The sequence below is a fragment of the Salvelinus alpinus genome, chromosome 8 (genome assembly GCF_045679555.1).
Source record: "Salvelinus alpinus chromosome 8, SLU_Salpinus.1, whole genome shotgun sequence".
Taxonomy (NCBI): Eukaryota; Metazoa; Chordata; class Actinopteri; order Salmoniformes; family Salmonidae; genus Salvelinus; species Salvelinus alpinus.
Window position 1 is genome coordinate 68,318,044 of NC_092093.1, and position 22,521 is coordinate 68,340,564.

The window sequence follows — 22,521 nt, forward strand, 5'->3', positions numbered from 1 at the left end:
TGTCCACACATAAACATACAGGCCCATGTTAACCATACATGTAATCAGAGTTGTTCCACAGCCCTCTCTACGCATGTATTATGTGTGCAGATGTAATTCATGTAGATTTACATGTGTCATCACATTACACAAACTCGTCAGCTAGAGCAGTGGTTCCCAAACTGTTGGTCGGGACACATTCGCGGCATGGGTCCAGGTACGGGACAACATTGCAAAAATTGTTTTATTTTTATACATTATCGTGATAGAAAAACGTCTTCAACCAGATATAAAGTATGTAGAAAAGATAATGGAGCTATATATTTTAAAGTAATAGCCTATAATCTTTGAGAATTTAAAATCAACAAGATAAAAGAAAGACAATCAGGCCCACATTGATTTTCAGCAATAGAACACATCATTAGCCACATGTCAAAATGTGTAGAATTGTAGGAAATAAGCTTAAAGAAGTGAAAATGTTTCTCTCAGGTTCATGGCAGAATGTTTACAATTACAGGAGATTAGCTTTGAAACTACTACATTTTTCCTCCGCTGCCAAGATTATATTTCTGACTTATTCTTTGGTCTGTGCATGTTTTTTTTAAACGCTCAACCCCTATGGTGGGTTGCGACTCAAAACACACCTCAATTTGTGGGTCATGAAGCAAAAAAGGTTTGTGAACCCCTGAGCTAGAGCACACAGTGGTCCTTCATGACGACGGCTGAGTGAACTGACGTGAAAAGGACAATCACAACACACACGCTATCCTCCCAACACACGCTATCCTCACAAGTCATTAGGTCGCCTGCTGGGGGTGTGTGACACGCGTGTCATGTGTTTGTGCTAACGGGGTAGACCCACACACAGGACACCCAAGTGCCCACGACTGGCAGCTTTGTCTTGGCACAGTGCCATGGCACCAGTCGTTATCGCACCCTCGTCACCACTTAACCTCATTTGAAAATTTAGTGTCCATTTCACATGTTAATTGGAGTCAATTGAGCCGGGCCTGACACCACTTGGAACTTTAATTAATGGCAGGGTAATTTGTTTCTGTCAGGCAATCGGAAGATAGGGGTTAGAAGTGTGTGTGAGAGAATATATATTTTAGATCCGGGTTCATATGCCATGTCTGTTAGGCTGAAAAGGCTTCTATTGCATCCTACAGTCATGGAGAGAGAAACCGCAGACTACTAATCTCACTTTTCCAGTTCCTTCAAATCTGCTGACCCTGATAGGGGCAAGGGGCTATAGGGTAGAAGCTAGGGGCTACAGAAGGGGTCACCTACCTTTTCTAGTATGAGAGCTACTTGAATGAAAAATGTTGTGAGCTACTAATTTTTTTCTAGCTTTCAAATAGGCACATTCTTTTCTTCTCCCCTGCAACTCTTCCCCAGGTCCTTAGTGTACAAGAGAAAGTAGCGCACTATGTTTTCGATCAATATACCTGGTAAAATAATGGTTCATAGACAACTTTTTCACGCTCAGAATTACAACTGTTCATATAGAAACAACAAAATTGGATTGTTCTGAGGCCATGTCGATGGTTAAATCACATCAAAAGGCAATTTATTGTGTAATTCCCCTTTAATTGAGCATCCGGCCCTTTAATTGCACATCTAGCTAGTGAGGAATGTGCCATCTAATGTGCTGGTCTAGTGATGGTTCTGTACCGCTGCTGCTCATTTCATGGTAAAGTTTCCAAATAACAAATAGATACAAATGATATACTTCCTCACGATATACTTCTACTAGGTAAGCCTACTCTGCAGTTAACATTTAATTGAGAAAGTTTGGGGGAAGGTATTTCTGTCAACCCATAAGTTATCACATCAACTGGCTACACAACTGGATTGATAGACAAACACTCACACCACACAGACAGACAGGGGTATTGCTGGAAATTCATTGTCAGATATTGTGTTAGGTTTGGCTTTTTAAGCCATTAGTGGCTAACCAGGGGTGTGATAATGTCAACATTGTGTTGATTAGATAACAGTTGAGAGCTTGCTGTGTCAGATACTTGTGAGATTTGTTTATGACAGTTTGTGATGGATCATATGAAAAATTGTGTGTACTTTGAGAACTGTTTGGCGAGCGACTCACAGGTGGGTTGATCAACCTGTTGGAGACCCCTGAGCTATGGTAAGCACCTGGGTGTCCTAAACATTTCCTAATCCTAACTGACCTGTTGTCTCTGTGTACAGGTGTCGTGGGTGTCAACCAGCTCCTCCTGTAGGCGTGTCACTTCCTCCTGTAGCTGTGTCACTTCCTGCTCCAGCTGTGTGTGAGTGACCAGATGTTTGCGGTGGGAGGCGGCCATGTCCAGGTGAAGAGATTGCAGGGTCCTCTCTAGCCCCGCCTTCTCCTGGCTCTGCTTCTCTAGTTCCTCCTCCCTGCGAAGATACTCTGCCCTCATCTGTAGCAGGGCCTGTTCGCAATTGGCCAAGTGCTCTACCTGCTTTGTGGATTGCTGATGAGAAGTCAATACACATTATTATTTATAGGGATGGTGGTACTGGTATTCTGAAAAATAACTTGCTGGTGACATAGATCTCCACACTGCTATATGCTCCCAAAAGTGCTCTGCTCGATTGATGCCCATTGGTTTAACTTTTAAGTTTCAGTACAGTTAGGGTGACCACCTCCTGGATTGTGCGGGACCGTTTTATCATCAAATTCAAACACCACTAATTTAGAAAAAAAGGTGGATGTGTCCCATATTTCAGTCAGACATGCCAACCTGTCTCTTGAAATCATGTTGAGCTCATATACAGTGCCTTCGGAAAGTATTCAAGCCAAGCGTCACGTCTGGAGGAAACCTGGCACCATCCCTATGGTGAAGCATGGTGGTGGCAGCATCATGCTGTGGGGATGTTTTTCAGTGGCAGGGACTGGGAGACCAGTCAGGATCGAGACAAAGATGAACGGATCAAAATACAGAGAGATCGTTGATGAAAACCTGCTCCAGAGTGCTCAGGACCTCAGACTGGGGCGAAGTTTCACCTTCCAACAGGACAACGCAGGAGTGGCATCGGGACAAGTCTCTGAATGTCCTTGAGTGGCCCAGCCAGAGTCCGCACTTTAACCTGATCGCACATCTCTGGAGAGACCTGAAAATAGCTGTGCAGCAACGCTCGCCATTCAACCAGACAGAGCTTGAGAGGATCTGTAGAGAAGAATGAGAGAAACTCCCCAAATACAGGTGTACCAAGCTTGTAGCGTCATACCCAAGAAGACTCAAGGCTGTATTCGCTGCCAAAGGTCTGAATAATTACGTAAAAGTGATAGTTTTTATTTTTAATAAATTACCCAAAAATTATTAAAAACAGTTTTTGCTTTGTCATTATGTGGTATTGTGTGTAGATTGATGAGGGGAAACTATTTAATTAATTTTAGAATAAGCCTGAAACCTAACAAAATGTGGAAAAAGTCAAGGGGTCTGAATGTCTCCGCACCACGTGCTCTCACCACTGGTGTCCCCCAGGGCTCTGTTCTAGGCCCTCTCCTATTCTCGCTATACACCAAGTCACTTGGCTCTGTCATATCCTCACATGGTCTCTCCTATCATTGCTATGCAGACGACACACAATTAATCTTCTCCTTTCCCCCCTCTGATAACCAGGTGGTGAATCGCATCTCTGCATGTCTGGCAGACATATCAGTGTGGATGACGGATCACCACCTCAAGCTGAACCTCGGCAAGACGGAGCTGCTCTTCCTCCCGGGGAAGGACTGCCCGTTCCATGATCTCGCCATCACAGTTGACAACTCCATTGTGTCCTCCTCCCAGAGTGCTAAGAACCTTGGCGTGATCCTGGACAACACCCTGTCGTTCTCAACTAACATCAAGGCGGTGACCCGTTCCTGTAGGTTCATGCTCTACAACATTCGCAGAGTACGACCCTGCCTCACGCAGGAAGCGGCGCAGGTCCTAATCCAGGCACTTGTCATCTCCCGTCTGGATTACTGCAACTCGCTGTTGGCTGGGCTCCCTGCCTGTGCCATTAAACCCCTACAACTCATCCAGAACGCCGCAGCCCGTCTGGTGTTCAACTTTCCCAAGTTCTCTCACGTCACCCCGCTCCTCCGCTCTCTCCACTGGCTTCCAGTTGAAGCTCGCATCCGCTACAAGACCATGGTGCTTGCCTACGGAGCTGTGAGGGGAACGGCACCTCCGTACCTTCAGGCTCTAATCAGGCCCTACACCCAAACAAGGGCACTGCGTTCATCCACCTCTGGCCTGCTCGCCTCCCTACCTCTGAGGAAGTACAGTTCCCGCTCAGCCCAGTCAAAACTGTTCGCTGCTCTGGCACCCCAATGGTGGAACAAACTCCCTCACGACGCCAGGTCAGCGGAGTCAATCACCACCTTCCGGAGACACCTGAAACCCCACCTCTTTAAGGAATACCTAGGATAGGATAAAGTAATCCTTCTAACCCCCCGCTTCCCCCTTAAAAGAGTTAGATGCACTATTGTAAAGTGGTTGTTCCACTGGATATCATAAGGTGAATGCACCAATTTGTAAGTCGCTCTGGATAAGAGCGTCTGCTAAATGACTTAAATGTAAATGTAAATGAATACTTTCCGAAGGCACTGTATATATATATATATATATATATATATATATATATATATATGTGTGTGTGTGTGTGTGTGTGTGTGTGTGTGTGTGTGTGTGTGTGTGTGTGTGTGTGTGTGTGTGTGTGTGTGTATATATATATATACAGTGGGGAGAACAAGTATTTGATACACTGCCGATTTTGCAGGTTTTCCTACTTACAAAGCATGTAGAGGTCTGTAATTTTTATCATAGGTACACTTCAACTGTGAGAGACGGAATCTAAAACAAAAATCCAGAAAATCACATTGTATGATTTTTAAGTAATTAATTTGCATTTTATTGCATGACATAAGTATTTGATACATCAGAAAAGCAGAACTGAATATTTGGTACAGAAACCTTAGTTTGCAATTACAGAGATCATACGTTTCCTGTAGTTCTTGACCAGGTTTGCACACACTGCAGCAGGGATTTTGGCCCACTCCTCCATACAGACCTTCTCCAGATCCTTCAGGTTTCGGGGCTGTGGCTGGGCAATACGGACTTTCGGCTCCCTCCAAAGATTTTCTATTGGGTTCAGGTCTGGAGACTGGCTAGGCCACTCCAGGACCTTGAGATGCTTCTTACGGAGCCACTCCTTAGTTGCCCTGGCTGTGTGTTTCGGGTCGTTGTCATGCTGGAAGACCCAGCCACGACCCATCTTCAATGCTCTTACTGAGGGAAGGAGGTTGTTGGTCAAGATCTCGCGATACATGGCCCCATCCATCCTCCCTTCAATACGGTGCAGTCGTCCTGTCCCCTTTGCAGAAAAGCATCCCCAAAGAATGATGTTTCCACCTCCATGCTTCACGGTTGGGATGGTGTTCTTGGGGTTGTACTCATCCTTCTATTCCTCCAAACACGGCGAGTGGAGTTTAGAGCAAAAAGCTCTATTTTTGTCTCATCAGACCACATGACCTTCTCCCATTCCTCCTCTGGATCATCCAGATGGTCATTGGCAAACTTCAGACGGGCCTGGACATGCGCTGGCTTGAGCAGGGGGACCTTGCGTGCGCTGCAGGATTTTAATCCATGACGGCGTAGTGTGTTACTAATGGTTTTCTTTGAGACTGTGGTCCCAGCTCTCTTCAGGTCATTGACCAGGTCCTGCCGTGTAGTTCTGGGCTGATCCCTCACATTCCTCATGATCATTGATGCCCCACGAGGTGAGATCTTGCATGGAGCCCCAGACCGAGGGTGATTGACCGTCATCTTGAACTTCTTCCATTTTCTAATAATTGTGCCAACAGTTGTTGCCTTCTCACCAAGCTGCTTGCCTATTGTCCTGTAGCCCATCCCAGCCTTGTACAGGTCTACAATTTATCCCTGATGTCCTTACACAGCTCTCTGGTCTTGGCCATTGTGGAGAGGTTGGAGTCTGTTTGATTGAGTGTGTGGACAGGTGTCTTTTATACAGGTAACGAGTTCAAACAGGTGCAGTTAATACAGGTAATGAGTGGAGAACAGGAGGGCTTCTTAAAGAAAAACTAACAGGTCTGTGAGAGCCGGAATTCTTACTGGTTGGTAGGTGATCAAATACTTATGTCATGCAATAAAATGCAAATTAATTACTTAAAAATCATACAATGTGATTTTCTGGATTTTTGTTTTAGATTCCGTCTCTCACAGTTGAAGTGTACCTATGATAAAAATGACAGACCTCTACATGCTTTGTAAGTAGGAAAACCTGCAAAATCGGCAGTGTATCAAATACTTGTTCTCCCCACTGTATATATATATATATATACACACACATACATACATACATACATACATACATATATATATACACACGCACACACGCACACACGCACACACACACACACACACACACACACACACACACACACACACACACACACACACACACACACACACACACACACACACACACACACACACACACACACACACACACACACACACACACACACACACACACACACACACACACACATATATATATTTTTATATATATACACACTATAAACTGGGTGGTTCGAGCCCTGAATGCTGATTGGCTGAGACCGTATACCACGAGTACGACAAAACTTTTTTTTTTACTACTCAAATTACGTTGGTAACCAGTTTATAATAGCAATAAGGCACCTCTGGGGTTTGTGGTATATGGCCAATAAACCACGGCTAAGGGCTGTATCCAGGCACTCCGTGTTGCGTCGAGCTAAAGAACAATCCTTAGCCGTGATATATTGGCCATATACCACACCTCCTCTGGCCTTACTGCTTAGATATATATATACACACACACTCTGAATATATCATAAGGATGTGGTACGGGTGATATTAAACACTTCTCCAATCTCTGATTTTCTGCGCAGCACAAGACGAGAGGTAGACCAACGTCATATGCCTATCGTCAACCAATCATTTTTCTCAAATCCTTCCGGGCTAAATTACAGCAAAACTTGGAGAGGACATTGAGGCTTAACTACTGACAAAGAGCTACAAACGTAAGTAAATAGCAGTATTAGACTGAAACATAGAAGATAATATTGTCAAACTTGTGAGGCTCACCATGCTCATCAGTTGCTCATTCAACATATTTGCTTCTACTTCTTTGTGTGTGTATGTGTGTGGTGGAGGGGGGTCCTGCCAAATGTTTTTATTCATGTAGGCTACTACCTTCTGCAGTTGTAGTCTCTGTAAGGCACAATACTGCTCATCAGAGTAGGAGTGATTCTGCTGGTATGACTTCAGAGAACTCTCACAATACTGCTCATCAGAGTAGGAGTGATTCTGCTGGTATGACTTCAGAGAACTCTCACAATACTGCTCATCAGAGTAGGAGTGATTCTGCTGGTATGACTTCAGAGAACTCTCACAATACTGCTCATCAGAGTAGGAGTGATTCTGCTGGTATGACTTCAGAGAACTCTCACAATACTGCTCATCAGAGTAGGAGTGATTCTGCTGGTATGACTTCAGAGAACTCTCACAATACTGCTCATCAGAGTAGGAGTGATTCTGCTGGTATGACTTCAGAGAACTCTCACAATACTGCTCATCAGAGTAGGAGTGATTCTGCTGGTATGACTTCAGAGAACTCTCACAATACTGCTCATCAGAGTAGGAGTGATTCTGCTGGTATGACTTCAGAGAACTCTCACAATACTGCTCATCAGAGTAGGAGTGATTCTGCTGGTATGACTTCAGAGAACTCTCATACTTTAGTATCTGTGGGGAGAGGACAGTTACTAATGGACCTGGAGCTACACCTCAACTTACCTTCCTCAAAGCCATGCTGTAACTATTGTCTGTCATAGAAAGATACTCGATTGACAGACAGACATGTAGGGACACAGACAGCGACTCAGACAGACATGTAGGGACACAGACAGCGACTCAGACAGACAGACAGACAGACAGACATGTAGGGACACAGACATGTAGGGACACAGACAGCGACTCAGACAGACAGACAGACAGACAGACAGACAGACAGACAGACAGACAGACAGACAGACAGACAGACAGACAGACAGAAACAGAGAGTGCAGTGAGACAGGAGGTAGAGAATTACCGAAACACCAACTACAGAGAGATCCTCTCCTCAACAGAACCCACTCACATCTAACTCATTACACAATGTAATAAAGTATCAAATACAGACATTCTTCAAACAGCTAACTCTTTTATAACGCACAGATTCAATTTGATTTGATTAGAATGACATTCCGCCGTGTTGACCTTGTCAGCTGAGTTGAACCAAATTACATTTTCCCGTAATAAAGATTATTCATTTGTAGACAGACTCAGTAAATATCCTCAAACAGAGGCACACACACACACACACACACACACACACACACACACACACACACACACACACACACACACACACACACACACACACACACACACACACACACACACACACACACACACACACACACACACACACACACACACACACACACACACACACACACACACACTCCTCCACTGTCATTTCTGTTTTGCTCAGGATTGCTATCAATATAATATAATTTCACTGAACTTGCACCCATAACTCATGAACAGAACGATCATTATAGTTGCTACAATTATGAAAAAGGTCACTCAGATTACTTTTATTTAACTTGGCATACTGCACAGACAATTTTCTCGAAGAGACTCACAAATTAAAATAAATATGGAACTAGGCATATGTATTATTGTAGCTAGCATTGTCCTTACTTCAGGTTAGGATATTGGACAATGAAGGGCAGAAAAGCCCACAATGTACTGGAAAAGGAAAAGTGTTATAAATATGTAGTATGAAATACATATGGGGATGATATATATACAGTAGATATTTATTCCTTTCCACTCTCTATATAGGTCTAGTGTCAACCATAACACTGACACACCTGAGTTTTCTGTGTGTCCACCTCTTGCTGTAGATGTTGTATGGTTCCTTCACACTGTTCCACTCTCTCCCGCCCCTCCCTCAGAGCCATCTGATTGGCCTGCAGCTCGTCAGTCAGTTGGTCCAGGGCTTCCTCTGAGCGCTCCCATTGGCCAAGTTTTTCTTCGTAGCGCCCTTCCAGCTCTGTAAGCTCCGCCTTAACCCTGTCTACCGCTGCCTTGGATTCAGTCAGCTGTCAATCAAAACCAAATAGAACAGGTTGACATTGGTCATTGGAGTAAACCTTGCATTTTGAAAGTGAGTGGTCAAATGCTAGAAACTAGCTTAGACTACCTGTTGTTGTGTGTATCTGAGCTCCTCCTCCACACACTCTATGTGTCCCTGGAGCTGCTGCACCTTCTCCATGGCAACGCAGTACTTCTGTTTAAAGATGGCCGCCTTCTCCTCCTGGCCCTGAGTCCTGGACGTGGTTTCACTCAGGTCCTCCTTGAGGTCCGTCAGTTGTTGTCTCAGAAGCTCTATCTCAGTGTCTCGTGTGTTTTCCAACCCTTTAGCCACTTCAACCTACATCCACAGCAATACAAAAACATCACATTGGATATGAGAGACAAAGATCAAAAGGCAAAAAAATATATATCATGAGTCATAATGTGCATCCACACGCACACTCTTTCGGTCACTAACAGACCCAGTAATACTGTACAGTCCTAGTGTAAATAAGGGCCATGCTATCTGAGGTCGGAGTGAATGGGCCCTTCTCTACAGATAGTTTACAATAGCACAGGACCTATCAGCCACAGAACACACAGGAGCTGAAATGTCCTTTCTAGAAACAACGTCTTCATAATTCTCTCATTGAACACGATTATTATTATTATTTATTTTATTTAAATGTAACCTTTATTTAACTAGGCAAGTCAGTTAAGAACACATTTTTATTTACAATGACGGCCTGCCGGGGAACAGTGTGTGTGCAACTGCCTTGTTCAAGGGCAGAACGACAGATTTTTACCTTGTCAGCTCAGGGATTCGATCCAGCAACTTTTCTGTTACTGGCCCAACGCTATAACCACTATGCTACCTGCCACCCCTATTATAGTTTGGTGTTGGGTGTAAATCTTTTCCTGCCCAGTTTGGTGTTGATCACTGAAAACAAGTGCGCAAGATTAGTAAAGAGTAAAACTAGTGGTTGATTCAGCTGCTAGAGATTCATTGTCTTATCCTTCTTAGCTTTCTTATTCTAATACTCAGATGAATCCAGGAAGTGAAATCTGACTGATCCTTGTGTTAAACTCAGACCCACCCCACCTTTAGAGATCAGTGTTAAACTAGACTAACTTCATTAATCCAGCTAACTGTTAAGGTTCAGAGTTAAAATTTGACAAAACTAGATTAACTCCTAATACAGATCAGCCGGTGGGTTAACTCCCTCAGTACTGACAGCAGGCAGACCAGTTAGAGTCATTGGTTCACCGGAGTCCTCTCAGCTGATTTAACTGGAGATTAACACACGCTAATACCAGTAACACCAGCTCCCCAGCACCGCACCTCTATGGCTGGGTAACGAGAAAGAGAGAGAGAGAGAGAGAGAGAGAGAGAGAAGAAATGTACCGTTTTGTAAAAGGCTTTTCAGAAAAGTACCACACCTTCACTCCATTCACATGTTCAAAACAAACACTACTTAATGTGGTTCCACTTTCTGAAACTGTGGACATATTTGACTGAATTATCCAGTGTGTGTGTGCGTGTGTACGTCCTGCAAACCCTCCTCTCTGTCTCCCTCCTCTCTGTCTAGTTATTTGTAATGGAGTGTGAAGACGCGTGTCGTTCCCAGCACAAGCAGACAGAATGTGAGTCAAACACAATCCCACAACATCATTCTGATCTAAGAATACACACCACAATCCCTCTGGCCCAGTGGTGCATTACACACACACATACTGTACACACACATACTGTACACACACATACTGTACACACACATACTGTACACTTACATACTGTACACACACATGCTGTACACATATACTGTTCACACATACTGTACACACACACACACACATATACTGTTCACACATACTGTACACACACACACACACACATACTGTACACACACATACTGTACACTTACATACTGTACACACACATGCTGTACACATATACTGTTCACACATACTGTACACACACACACACACATATACTGTTCACACATACTGTACACACATAAATACTGTTCACACATACTGTACACACATATACTGTACACACACATATACTGTTCACACATACTGTTCACACACATATACTGTTCACATATACTGTTCACATATACTGTACAAACACATATACTGTTCACACATACTGTACACACATAAATACTGTTCACGCATACTGTACACACATAAATACTGTTCACACATACGTACACACACACACATACTGTACACACACATATACTCTTCACACATATACTGTTCACACATATACTGTACACACACATATACTGTACACATATACTGTACACATATACTGTACACACATATACTGTACACATATACTGTTCACACATATACTGTACACACATATACTGTACACATATACTGTACACACATATACTGTACACATATACTGTTCACACATACTGTTCACACATACTGTACACACATATACTGTACACATATACTGTACACGCGCATATACTGTTCACACATATACTGTACACACATATACTGTTCACACACATATAATGAACACACATACTGTTCACACACATATACTGTTCAAACACATATACTGTACACATATACTGTTCACACATACTGTACACACACATATACTGTACACACATACTGTTCACACACATATACTGTGCACATATAAAGTTCACACACACACACACACACACACACTGTACACACATACTATACACACATACTGTTCACACACTGTTAAAACATACTGTACATACATACTAAAAACACACATATACTGTTCACACACATATACTGTACACGCACACTGTACACACATACTGTACTCACGCATATACTGTTCACACATACTGTACACACACCTACTGTACACACACATATACTGTTCACACATATACTGTACACACATACTGTACACACATTAACTGTTCACACATTAACTGTTCACACATATACTGTTCACACATACTGCACACACAAAGCTCTATTTTTGTCTCATCAGACCACATGACCTTCTCCCATTCCTCCTCTGGATCATCCAGATGGTCATTGGCAAACTTCAGACGGGCCTGGGCATGTGCTGGCTTGAGCAGGGGGACCTTGCGTGCGCTGCAGGATTTTAATCCATGACGGCGTAGTGTGTTACTAATGGTTTTCTTTGAGACTGTGGTCCCAGCTCTCTTCAGGTCATTGACCAGGTCCTGCCGTGTAGTTCTGGGCTGATCCCTCACCTTCCTCATGATCATTGATGCCCCACGAGGTGAGATCTTGCATGGAGCCCCAGACCGAGGGTGATTGACCGTCATCTTGAACTTCTTCCATTTTCTAATAATTGCGCCAACAGTTGTTGCCTTCTCACCAAGCTGCTTGCCTATTGTCCTGTAGCCCATCCCAGCCTTGTGCAGGTCTACAATTTTATCCCTGATGTCCTTACACAGCTCTCTGGTCTTGGCCAGAGAGGTTGGAGTCTGTTTGATTGAGTGTGTCGACAGGTGTCTTTTATACAGGTAACGATTTCAAACAGGTGCAGTTAATACAGGTAATGAGTGGAGAACAGGAGGGCTTCTTAAAGAAAAACTAACAGGTCTGTGAGACCTGGAATTCTTACTGGTTGGTAGGTGACATACATACTGTACACACCCATATACTGTAAACACATACAGTACACACACACATACTGTACACACATACTGTACACACATATATACTGTTCACACATATTGTTCACACACATACTGTACACACATACTGTACACACATACTGTACACACATATACTATACACATATACTGTACACACACTGTTCATACATACTGTATACCCATACTATACACACACATACACTGTACACACACACAAATACTGTACACACATAATGTACACACCCATATGCTGTTCACACATACTGTACACACACATATAGTGTTCACACATACTGTACACACACATATAGTTTACACATACTGTACACACCCATATACTGTTCACACATACTGTACACACACCTATACTGTACACACATACTGTACACACATACTGTACACACCCATATACTGTACACACATACTGTACACACATACTGTACACACCCATATACTGTACACACATACTGTACAACACACCTATACTGTACACACCCATATACTGTTCACACATACTGTACACACACCTATACTGTACACACATACTGTACACACATACTGTACACACCCATATACTGTACACACATACTGTACACACACATATAGTTTACACATACTGTACACACACATACAGTGGGGCAAAAAAGTATTTAGTTTTAAGTTCTCCCACTTAAAAAGATGAGAGAGGCCTGTAATTTTCATCATAGGTACACTTCAACTATGACAGACAAAATGAGAAGAAAAAAAAGTTCACACATACTGTACACACCTGTATACTCTTCACACATACTGTACACACCTGTATACTGTTCAGACATACTGTACACACACATATACTGTTCACCCATACTGTACACACCTGTAAACTGTTCACACATACTGTACACACCCGTATACTGTTCACACATACTCTACACAGCCCTATACTATTCACACATACTGTACACACCCGTATACTGTACACACACTGTACACACCCGTATACTGTACACACACATACATACTGTACACACATACTGTACACACCCATATATACTGTACGCATACTGTACACACACATACATACTGTTCACACATACTGTACACACCCGTATACTGTTCACACATACTGTACACACCCGTATACTGTTCACACATACTGTACACACCCGTATACTGTTCACACATACTCTACACACCCGTATACTGGTCACACATACTGTACACACCCGTATACTGTTCACACATACTCTACACACCCGTATACTGTTCACACATACTGTACACACCCGTATACTGTTCACACATACTCTACACACCCGTATACTGTTCACACATACTGTACACACCCGTATACTGTTCACACATACTCTACACACCCGTATACTGGTCACACATACTGTACACACCCCTATACTGTTCACACCCATATACTGTTCACACCCCAATTCATTTAAACCAGAGATGTGCAAATGACACCCCTTTTGCAGGCCTTCGGATCAGTCGGGATCTCAACTTACTGTCGCACGTTAGAATAGTAAAAACACACAAGGTGCAATTTTGACATTTGTTTGTACATCAGCAGTTTTCTGTTGATATGTCAGTCACTGATCATCACTCAATTAGCCCCCGTCAGCTAACATTTATAGAAGTTAGTCTAGTGCCCAGCTATCTAAACTTGTAGTAATCATGGTCAAATTACTGACCCGGGGGGGTCCCCATTGACACAACACAGTTTGGCTTATGGCCCCCGAAATGCTAGGGCTGGCTCTGAATACGTGTGTGTATGGATGTGGGTACACAGACCCGCGAGACACTGCAACCCTCATGAGGAGTTTAGATTGTCTGAGGCCCCCACCCCCATCAAAGATGCCCATCCCTAATTCAAACCATTCCATTTTGTACGTTTTTAATCGAAGAACATAGCTGTTTGATAAGCGACATACAATGAGGATAACAGAAGTGCTGTGATACTGTTGTGGCCGTAATCAGGAGCTTGTGGTTCAGAGGAAAACTCCTCTCATTAGATCAACACATCATAGTGACCTTTCAGACCTGCATGTAGAACTTATATTGTCCTTTAGAACGGACGGGTCTGTGTCTATTTGTGTCCATAATCACATGTTGTTTTTCCCTAATGCTTTAACTCTCTTCAGCTCAACTATGCACTTCATCCTGCCTTGACTTTGATGAGAGAATTAGTGACGTTCTTACCACAAGATGACTATTGTTGTTTGGTGTGCTAGTGATGTGAAACACATTTAGTTGATCAGTTATACAGTAAATGCAAATGTATATTGTATCAGTTTTTTGGTGTAAATCAGATACCCCCTCTTCCCCCTTCTCACCTCCGGACATACTCCTCACCTTCTCCAGAGCCTCCTGGTATCCCTCCTCTGCCAGTTGGAGCTTTCCCCTCAGGTCTGTGACCTCTGACCTGTGCTCTCTGACCTCAGCCTGGGCTTGGCTTAGCTCAGAGGAGGCCTGCTCTAATTGGCTGCTGAGCAGGAAGTGCCTGTGGCTCCAGCGCTCCGTGTCAGCTCTGTGGTTTTGTTTCATTGAGTCTAGATCAGATGTTAGCTGCTCTATAGACATGGTCTGGGACTTCACCTGGACACAGAGGAGGGGGTTACTGTGTGTGTGTGTGTGTGTGTGTGTGTGTGTGTGTGTGTGTGTGTGTGTGTGTGTGTGTGTGTGTGTGTGTGTGTGTGTGTGTGTGTGTGTGTGTGTGTGTGTGTGTGTGTGTGTGTGTGTGTGTGTGTGTGTGTACCTGTTGGTGTGCGATACAGAGTGCGTTCTGTATCTGTTGTCGTTCCATCACTTCCTGGTCTCTAAGCCCCTCCCCCTCTCTGACCATCTGCCTGAGAAGACATGCATCTTCCTGTTGACCCTTAACCTTCTGGTTCAGACGGCTGACCTCAGCCTCCAGCATGGCCAGCTGAGGGACGGACACACACACACACACACACACATAGACAGTGTGTACACGTACACAAAAGGTGTTGAAATACATGTAGACCAATTAGAGATCTGAAATGTAGTCTCACCTCCTCCTGTGTCCCTTGATACTTCTGCTCCGCTTTACTCAGCTCTATCCTCAACTGTAGAATCACCTGGTCTCTACTGCTCACCTGGAACACACCTGGTTTTAGACACACACAACAAGGAAGGGTTTTAGGAGATGGTGTTGTACACACGCTACCTAACAGACCCACCTCTCCTTGTGCGGTGCAGTGTTTCTGGTTAGTAAGTGTGAGGTTTGTCTCCAGTCTCTCTTTCTCCCTGTTCAGAGCTGAACATTGACTGGAACAGTCCTCCATCTTGGATCTCAGCTGAGCCGTCTCCTCCTGCTGTTTTGCCAATGCAGACTCTCTACTGAGCAACTGGACAGAAGATGTTGGTGTCAGCTGCACTAAAATAACTGTTTAAAAAGACATGTTACTTTGAGGTGTGAATTACTATTGTACTCACCTCTTTTTTACAGTCAGAGAAGTTCTTTCTAACCTCTGTTAACTCCTTCAATAACACAGACAGCTTGCTGTCCTTCTTGTGGATCTGCAGACACACAAACAGACATACATAAAAACACATTTCAATATATCACATATTTGAAATAATCCAACAGTCTGCTTTCCATCCACTTACAAATATACACAAATGACAAGTGAGGCAAACAGAATCAAACCAACTCCTTCAACTAATGACATCCCATCAACAATGTGTTGGTTTTCCAAAGACAAAGCCACAAATGTGTTTTCTGCCTATGAAAATACTATGAATAAAGGGTATTTTCTGTTGGTAATTAGTGTTTGTATCTGTAGGTATAGTGATGGATTGATGGATGATAAACATTTATAAGTAGTTTATGTTTCTCTCTTGAGTGTGTGTCTGGCTATTATGTGTGTTACCTAGCTATGGATGGTCCTCTATAATAACCCACTTTATATGCTGAATAGGGTTATGGGGTGTGTGTGTGTGTGTACGTGTTGTTTCGGCTCCTCTGTGTGTGTGTGTGTGTGTGTGTGTGTGTGTGTGTGTGTGCGTGCGTGCGTGTGTGTACGTGTCATCTCTCCTTTCAGTAAGATCTTCAATCTTTTGCAGCGGAAGTGAAAGAGTGAACGTGAGAGAGAGCGAGAGAAAGAGAAGGGCCTTTTTATATGAGATATTAGTTCCAGTGTTGAGGTGAAAGGACCATTTACAGCCAAACACACGCCGACAAAAAGACAAACAGCACATCAGAGCCTCTTCTATGGCGATGTACCAAACACACGCTGTTATCTTCTATCTTTCACTCTCTTCCATTCTCTCTCTCTGTTTCCTTCTCTCTCTCTTTCTGTCTCTCTCTCCCTCTCTCTGAGAGCTGGTTTGTAACTGTCATCCAGATTGATGAAGTTAAGATGGCTCCACGACCTTCAGGCTCCTCTCATGACCAACACTCTCGCATGATGGAGTGGCGCGCGCACACACACACACACACACACACACACACACACACACACACACACACACACACACACACACACACACACACACACACACACACACACACACACACACACACACACACACACACACACACACACACAGAAGTCCACAGTGTCTCATTAAAACAGCTCTGTGTGTAGGTGTGTATGTGTGTGGGTGTGGGTGTGTATGTGTGTGCGTGTGTATGTGTGGGTGTGTATGTGTGTGGGTGTGTGTGGGTGTGTATGTGTGTGGGTGTGTATGTGTGTGGGTGTGTATGTGTGTGGGTGTGTATGTGTGTGTATGTGTGTGGGTGTGTATGTGTATGTGTGTGGGTGTGTATGTGTGTATGTGTATGTGTGTGGGTGTGTATGTGTGTGGGTGTGTATGTGTATGTGTGTGGGTGTGTATGTGTGTATGTGTGTGGGTGTGTATGTGTGTATGTGTATGTGTATGTGTGTATGTGTATGTGTATGGGTGTGTTTTATTCCCATTGTAATATGTGACAGGCAGGATCTTTACAGATAACCACAAGAGGATGTTGTGTCAAAACAGACATCCCTTCAAAATATATTCTCCTTCCTAAAACTGGGTCAATCACAGACAACTTCTTGAAAAAAAAATACTTTGGAGCAAAGCATTCCAATGTGTGTGTGTGGAGGGGGGGGGGGGGGCATCCCAGTGGTTTCTGGGAGGGGGCCTCTGATATGGAAGGTATTCTATATCAATCAGATCACACTGTGTTTTAGTACGTCTCATACTCCACCCACCTCACTGCACACACCATTTTGAGCTTGTCACTCACTGACAGAGAATCCCCACTGACGGGCAGCAACGCGATCAAGAGAAAATGAGCAGAGGGGGAGAGAGAAAAATAAAGAGGCCGATGGAGAGGAGGGAGACAGAGAGAGAGAGACAGAAAGAGAGAGAGGAGGGAGACAGAGAGAGAGAGACAGAAAGAGAGAGAGGAGGGAGACAGAAAGAGAGAGAGGAGGGAGACAGAGAGAGAGACAGAAAGAGAGAGGAGGGAGACAGAGAGAGAGACAGAAAGAGAGAGAGGAGGGAGACAGAGAGAGAGAGACAGACAGAGAGTGAGACAGACAGAGAGTGAGACAGACAGAGAGTGAGAGAGACAGAGAGGCCGAGAGAGACAGAGAGGCCGAGAGAGACAGAGAGAGAGACAGAGAGAAAGACAGAGCGAGAGACAGAGCGAGAGACAGAGAGACAGAGAGAGAGACAGAGAGAGAGAGACAGAAAGAGACAGAGAGAGACAGAAAGAGACAGAGAGAGACAGAAAGAGACAGAGAGACAGAAAGAGACAGAGAGAGACAGAAAGAGACAGAGAGAGACAGAAAGAGACAGAGAGAGACAGAAAGAGACAGAGAGAGAGAAGCAGAAATAGAGGGAAAAGGATGTAGCGACAGAAAAAGGAAAGTAAAAAGATAAGCTAGCCTCTTGTTGGATTCTGTTCATAACAATGTCTAAAGACATTACAGAGTATAATAATTTGGTAGCGCCAAATAAAACACTGAAACATGACCCGTCTTCAGTTAAAGCCTGTCTCATTACTATCATCAAGGAGCTGGGAGAATCTATCAAAACACATCACTTCTGTACCAAGAGAAGAAGAAAGAGAGAGAGAGAGAGACGGGGGGATAAATAGAGGGGGGGGACGATGGATGAGGTTTCAGATGAAGGGAAGAAAGTGTTTAGTCTATTTGTTCAGCTGTACTCATGTTAGGACGTTTAGGGAACAGAAAATGTTATTGTTCGGGAGAATTCTTCTGACACACAGACACACGCGCACGCACATGCATGCAGGGCAGGAAATGGTCAGTGGCAGAGCTGCAGTAGCAGTGTGTGCGCGCGTGCATGCCTGCGCTCATGAGATCAGAGGTAGGTTTGGTCAGTAAAACAGAGCCAGATGTGCTGCAGAGCCTTCTAGCTGAGAAGTACTGTTGTCTGCACTGTTAATGCTACTGATCTACACATGACAATCACACACAGTCATTATCGCTATTTGGCTATGTAGAGAGGGAGGAAGAGAGAGATGGGGGAGAGGGAGGAAGAGAGAGATGGGGGAGAGGGAGGAGAGATGGGGGAGAGGGAGGACGAGAGAGATGGGGGAGAGGGAGAAAGAGAGAGATGGGGGAGAGGGAGGAAGAGAGAGATGGGGGAGAGGGAGGAAGAGAGAGATGGGGGAGAGGGAGGAAGAGAGAGATGGGAGCAGAGAACTACCTCTCCAGCTTCACACGTTGTGAGGAATCTGATTAGAAAGGAAAGAAAATAAGAAAAACAACCATTTTGCTCTGTGGGAAAAGGAGAAAGACAAAGGTGAAAAAGAGAGCGGGAAATAAAACATGTGTTTCTCTCCTCTGTGTTACCTTCCTGCCGGCGGCCATGCGTGTGTCAGTGAGTGTGTTGTTGGCCCGCTCCAGATCCTGACTCTGCTGTAAAACCTGGTTCTGGAGATGCTGACACTGATCTCTCTCTTTACCCAGACCAATCTTCAACTGATCCAGCTCTACTGACAGAGTACACACCCTGTCCTCACTAACCAGGAGCTGGGAGGGGCGGCAGAGAAAGAGACAGAGAGAGAGGGGGGGGGGAAGAGGGAGAGAGGGGGAGAGAGAGAGAGAGAGAGAGAGAGAGAGAGAGAGAGAGGAATAGAGGGACATAAAGAGAGGAGGATCTTAAAAACATTTAAAATCAAATCACACTAGGGTGTCTGGAGTCTTTGACAATTTTTAGGGCCTTCCTCTGACACCGCTTGGTATAGAGGTCCTGGATGGCAGGAAGCTTGGCCCCAGTGATGTACTGAGCGGTACGCACTAACCTCTGTAGTGCCTTGTGGTCGGAGGCCGAGCAGTTGCATTACCAGGCAGTGATGCAACCAGTCAGGATACTCTCAATTGTGCAGCTGTAGAACATTTTGAGGATCTGAGGACCCATGCCAAATCTTTTCAGTCTCCTGAGGGGGAATAGGTTTTGTCGTGTCCTCTTTACGACTGTCTTGGTGTGCTTGGACCATGATAGTTTGTCGGTGATGTGGACACCAGGGAACTTGAAGCTCTCAACCTGCTCCACTACAGCCCCGTCGATGAGAATGTGGGCGTGCTCGGTCGTCTTTTTCCTGTAGTCCACAATCATCCCCTTTGTCTTGATCAAGTTGAGGGAGAGGTTATTGTCCCGGCACCACACAGCCAGGTCTCTGACCTCCTCCCTATAGGCTGTCTCATCGTTGTTGGTGATCAGGCCTACCACTGTTGTGTCATCGGTAAACTTAATGATGGTGTTGGATTGTGCCTGGCCGTGCAGTCATGCGTGAACAGGGAGTACAGGAGGGGACTGAGCACGCACCCCTGAGGGGCCCCCGTGTTGAGGATCAGTGTGGTAGATGTGTTGTTACCTACCCTTACCAACTGGGGGCGTCCCGTCAGGAAGTCCAGGATCCAGTAGCAGAAGGAGGTGTTTAATCCCAGGGTCCTTAGTTTAGTGATGAGCTTTGAGGGCACTATGGTGTTGAACGCTGAACTGTAGTCAATTAATAGCATTCTCACATAGGTGTTCCTTTTGTCCAGGTGGGAAAGGGCAGTGTGGAGTGCAATAGAGATTGCATCATCTGTGGATCTGTTAAGGCGGTATGCAAATTGGACTGGGTCTAGGGTTTCTGGGATAATGGTGTGGATGTGAGCCACGACCAGCCATTCAAAGCAATTCATGGCTACAGACGTGAGGGTCGGTAGTCATTTAGGCAGGTTACCTTAGTGTTCATGAGCACAGGGACTATGGTGGTCTTCTTGAAACACGTTGGTATTACAGACTCAGAGGTTTAAAATGTCAGTGAAGACAATTGCCAGTTGGTCAGCGCATGCTCGGAGTACACTTCCTGGTAATCCGTCTGGCCCTGTGTCTTTCTGAATGTTGACCTGTTTAAAGGTCTTGCTCACATCGGCTGCGGAGAGCGTGATCACACAGCCGTCAGGAACAGCTGATGCTCTCATGCATGTTTCAGTGTTACTTGCCTCGAAGTGAGCATAGAAGTAATGTAGCTCGTCTGGTAGGCTCGTGTCACTGGGCAGCTCTTTGGCTGTGCTTCCCTTTATAGTCTGTAATAGTTTGCAAGCCCTGCCACATCCGACAAGCGTTGGATATTAGTCCTGTATTGACTCTTTGCCTGTTTGATGGGCATAGCGGGATTTCTTAGTAGCTTTCACGTTAGAGTCTCGCTCCTTGAAAGTGGCAGCTCTACCCTTTAGCTCAGTGCGGATGTTGCCTGTAATCCATGGCTTCTGGTTGGGGTATGTACAAACAGTCACTGTGGGGGATGACCTCATCGATGCACTTATTGATGAAGCCAGTGACTGATGTGGTGTACTCCTCAATGCCATCGGAAGAATCCCGGAACATATTCCAGTTTGTGCTAGCAAAACAGTCATGTAGCTTAGCATCGGCTTCATCTGACCACTTTTGTATTGACCGAGTCACTGGTGTATCCTGCTTAAATTTTTGCTTGTAAGCAGGAATCAGGAGGATAGAATTATGGTCAGATTTGCCAAATGGAGGGCGAGGGAGAGCTTTGTACGCATCTCTTTGTGTGGAGTAAAGTGGTCTAGAGTTTCTTTCCCTCTGGTTGCACATTTAACATGCTGGTGGAAATTTGGTAAAATGGATTTAAGTTTCCCTGTATTAAAGTCCCCGGCCACTAGGAGCGCCGCCTCTGGAGGAGCGTTATATTGTTTGCTTATGGCGGTATACAGCTCATTGAGTGTGGTTTTAGTGCCAGCCTCTGACTGTGGTGGTATGTAAAACAGCTGAAACTTCTCGGTAGATAGTGTCGTCTACAGCTTATCATGAGATACTCTACCGCAGGCAAGCAAAACTTTGAGACTTCCTTAGATATCGTGCACCAGCTGTTGTTTACAAATATACATAGACCGTTACCCCTTGTCTTACCAAAGGCTGCTGTTCCATCCTACAGATACAGTGTAAAACCCGCCAGCTGTACGTTGTTCATGTCGTCGATCAGCCACAACTCGGTGAAACATAAGATATTCAGTTTTTAATGTCCCGTTGGTAGTTTAATCTTGCTAGTAGGTTATTGATTTTATTTTCCAATGATTGCATGTTTGCCAATAGAATGGATGGCAGTGGGGGTTTACTCGCTCGCTTACGGATTTTCAGAAGGCAGCCCGACCTCCGGACCCTTTTTCTCCGTCTTCTCTTCACGCATATGAAGGGGATTTGGGCCTGTTCCCGCGAAAGCAGTATAT

At 44.6% G+C, this 22,521-nt stretch overlaps 1 protein-coding gene across 1 annotated transcript in view; it reads right to left on the reverse strand.

The window, feature by feature from the left end:
* LOC139583582 (polyamine-modulated factor 1-binding protein 1-like) overlaps positions 1 to 22,521 on the reverse strand; it is a 163,126-nt gene that overhangs the window by 62,479 nt on the left and 78,126 nt on the right. The window contains exons 12-20 of the mRNA XM_071414825.1: positions 19,633 to 19,812; positions 16,256 to 16,339; positions 16,000 to 16,167; positions 15,832 to 15,915; positions 15,555 to 15,722; positions 15,152 to 15,394; positions 9,286 to 9,516; positions 8,954 to 9,184; positions 2,169 to 2,453 (exon numbers count right to left, since the gene is read on the reverse strand). Of these exons, the coding sequence (XP_071270926.1) occupies positions 2,169 to 2,453; positions 8,954 to 9,184; positions 9,286 to 9,516; positions 15,152 to 15,394; positions 15,555 to 15,722; positions 15,832 to 15,915; positions 16,000 to 16,167; positions 16,256 to 16,339; positions 19,633 to 19,812 (1,674 nt within the window). The remainder of the gene's footprint in view (positions 1 to 2,168; positions 2,454 to 8,953; positions 9,185 to 9,285; positions 9,517 to 15,151; positions 15,395 to 15,554; positions 15,723 to 15,831; positions 15,916 to 15,999; positions 16,168 to 16,255; positions 16,340 to 19,632; positions 19,813 to 22,521) is intronic.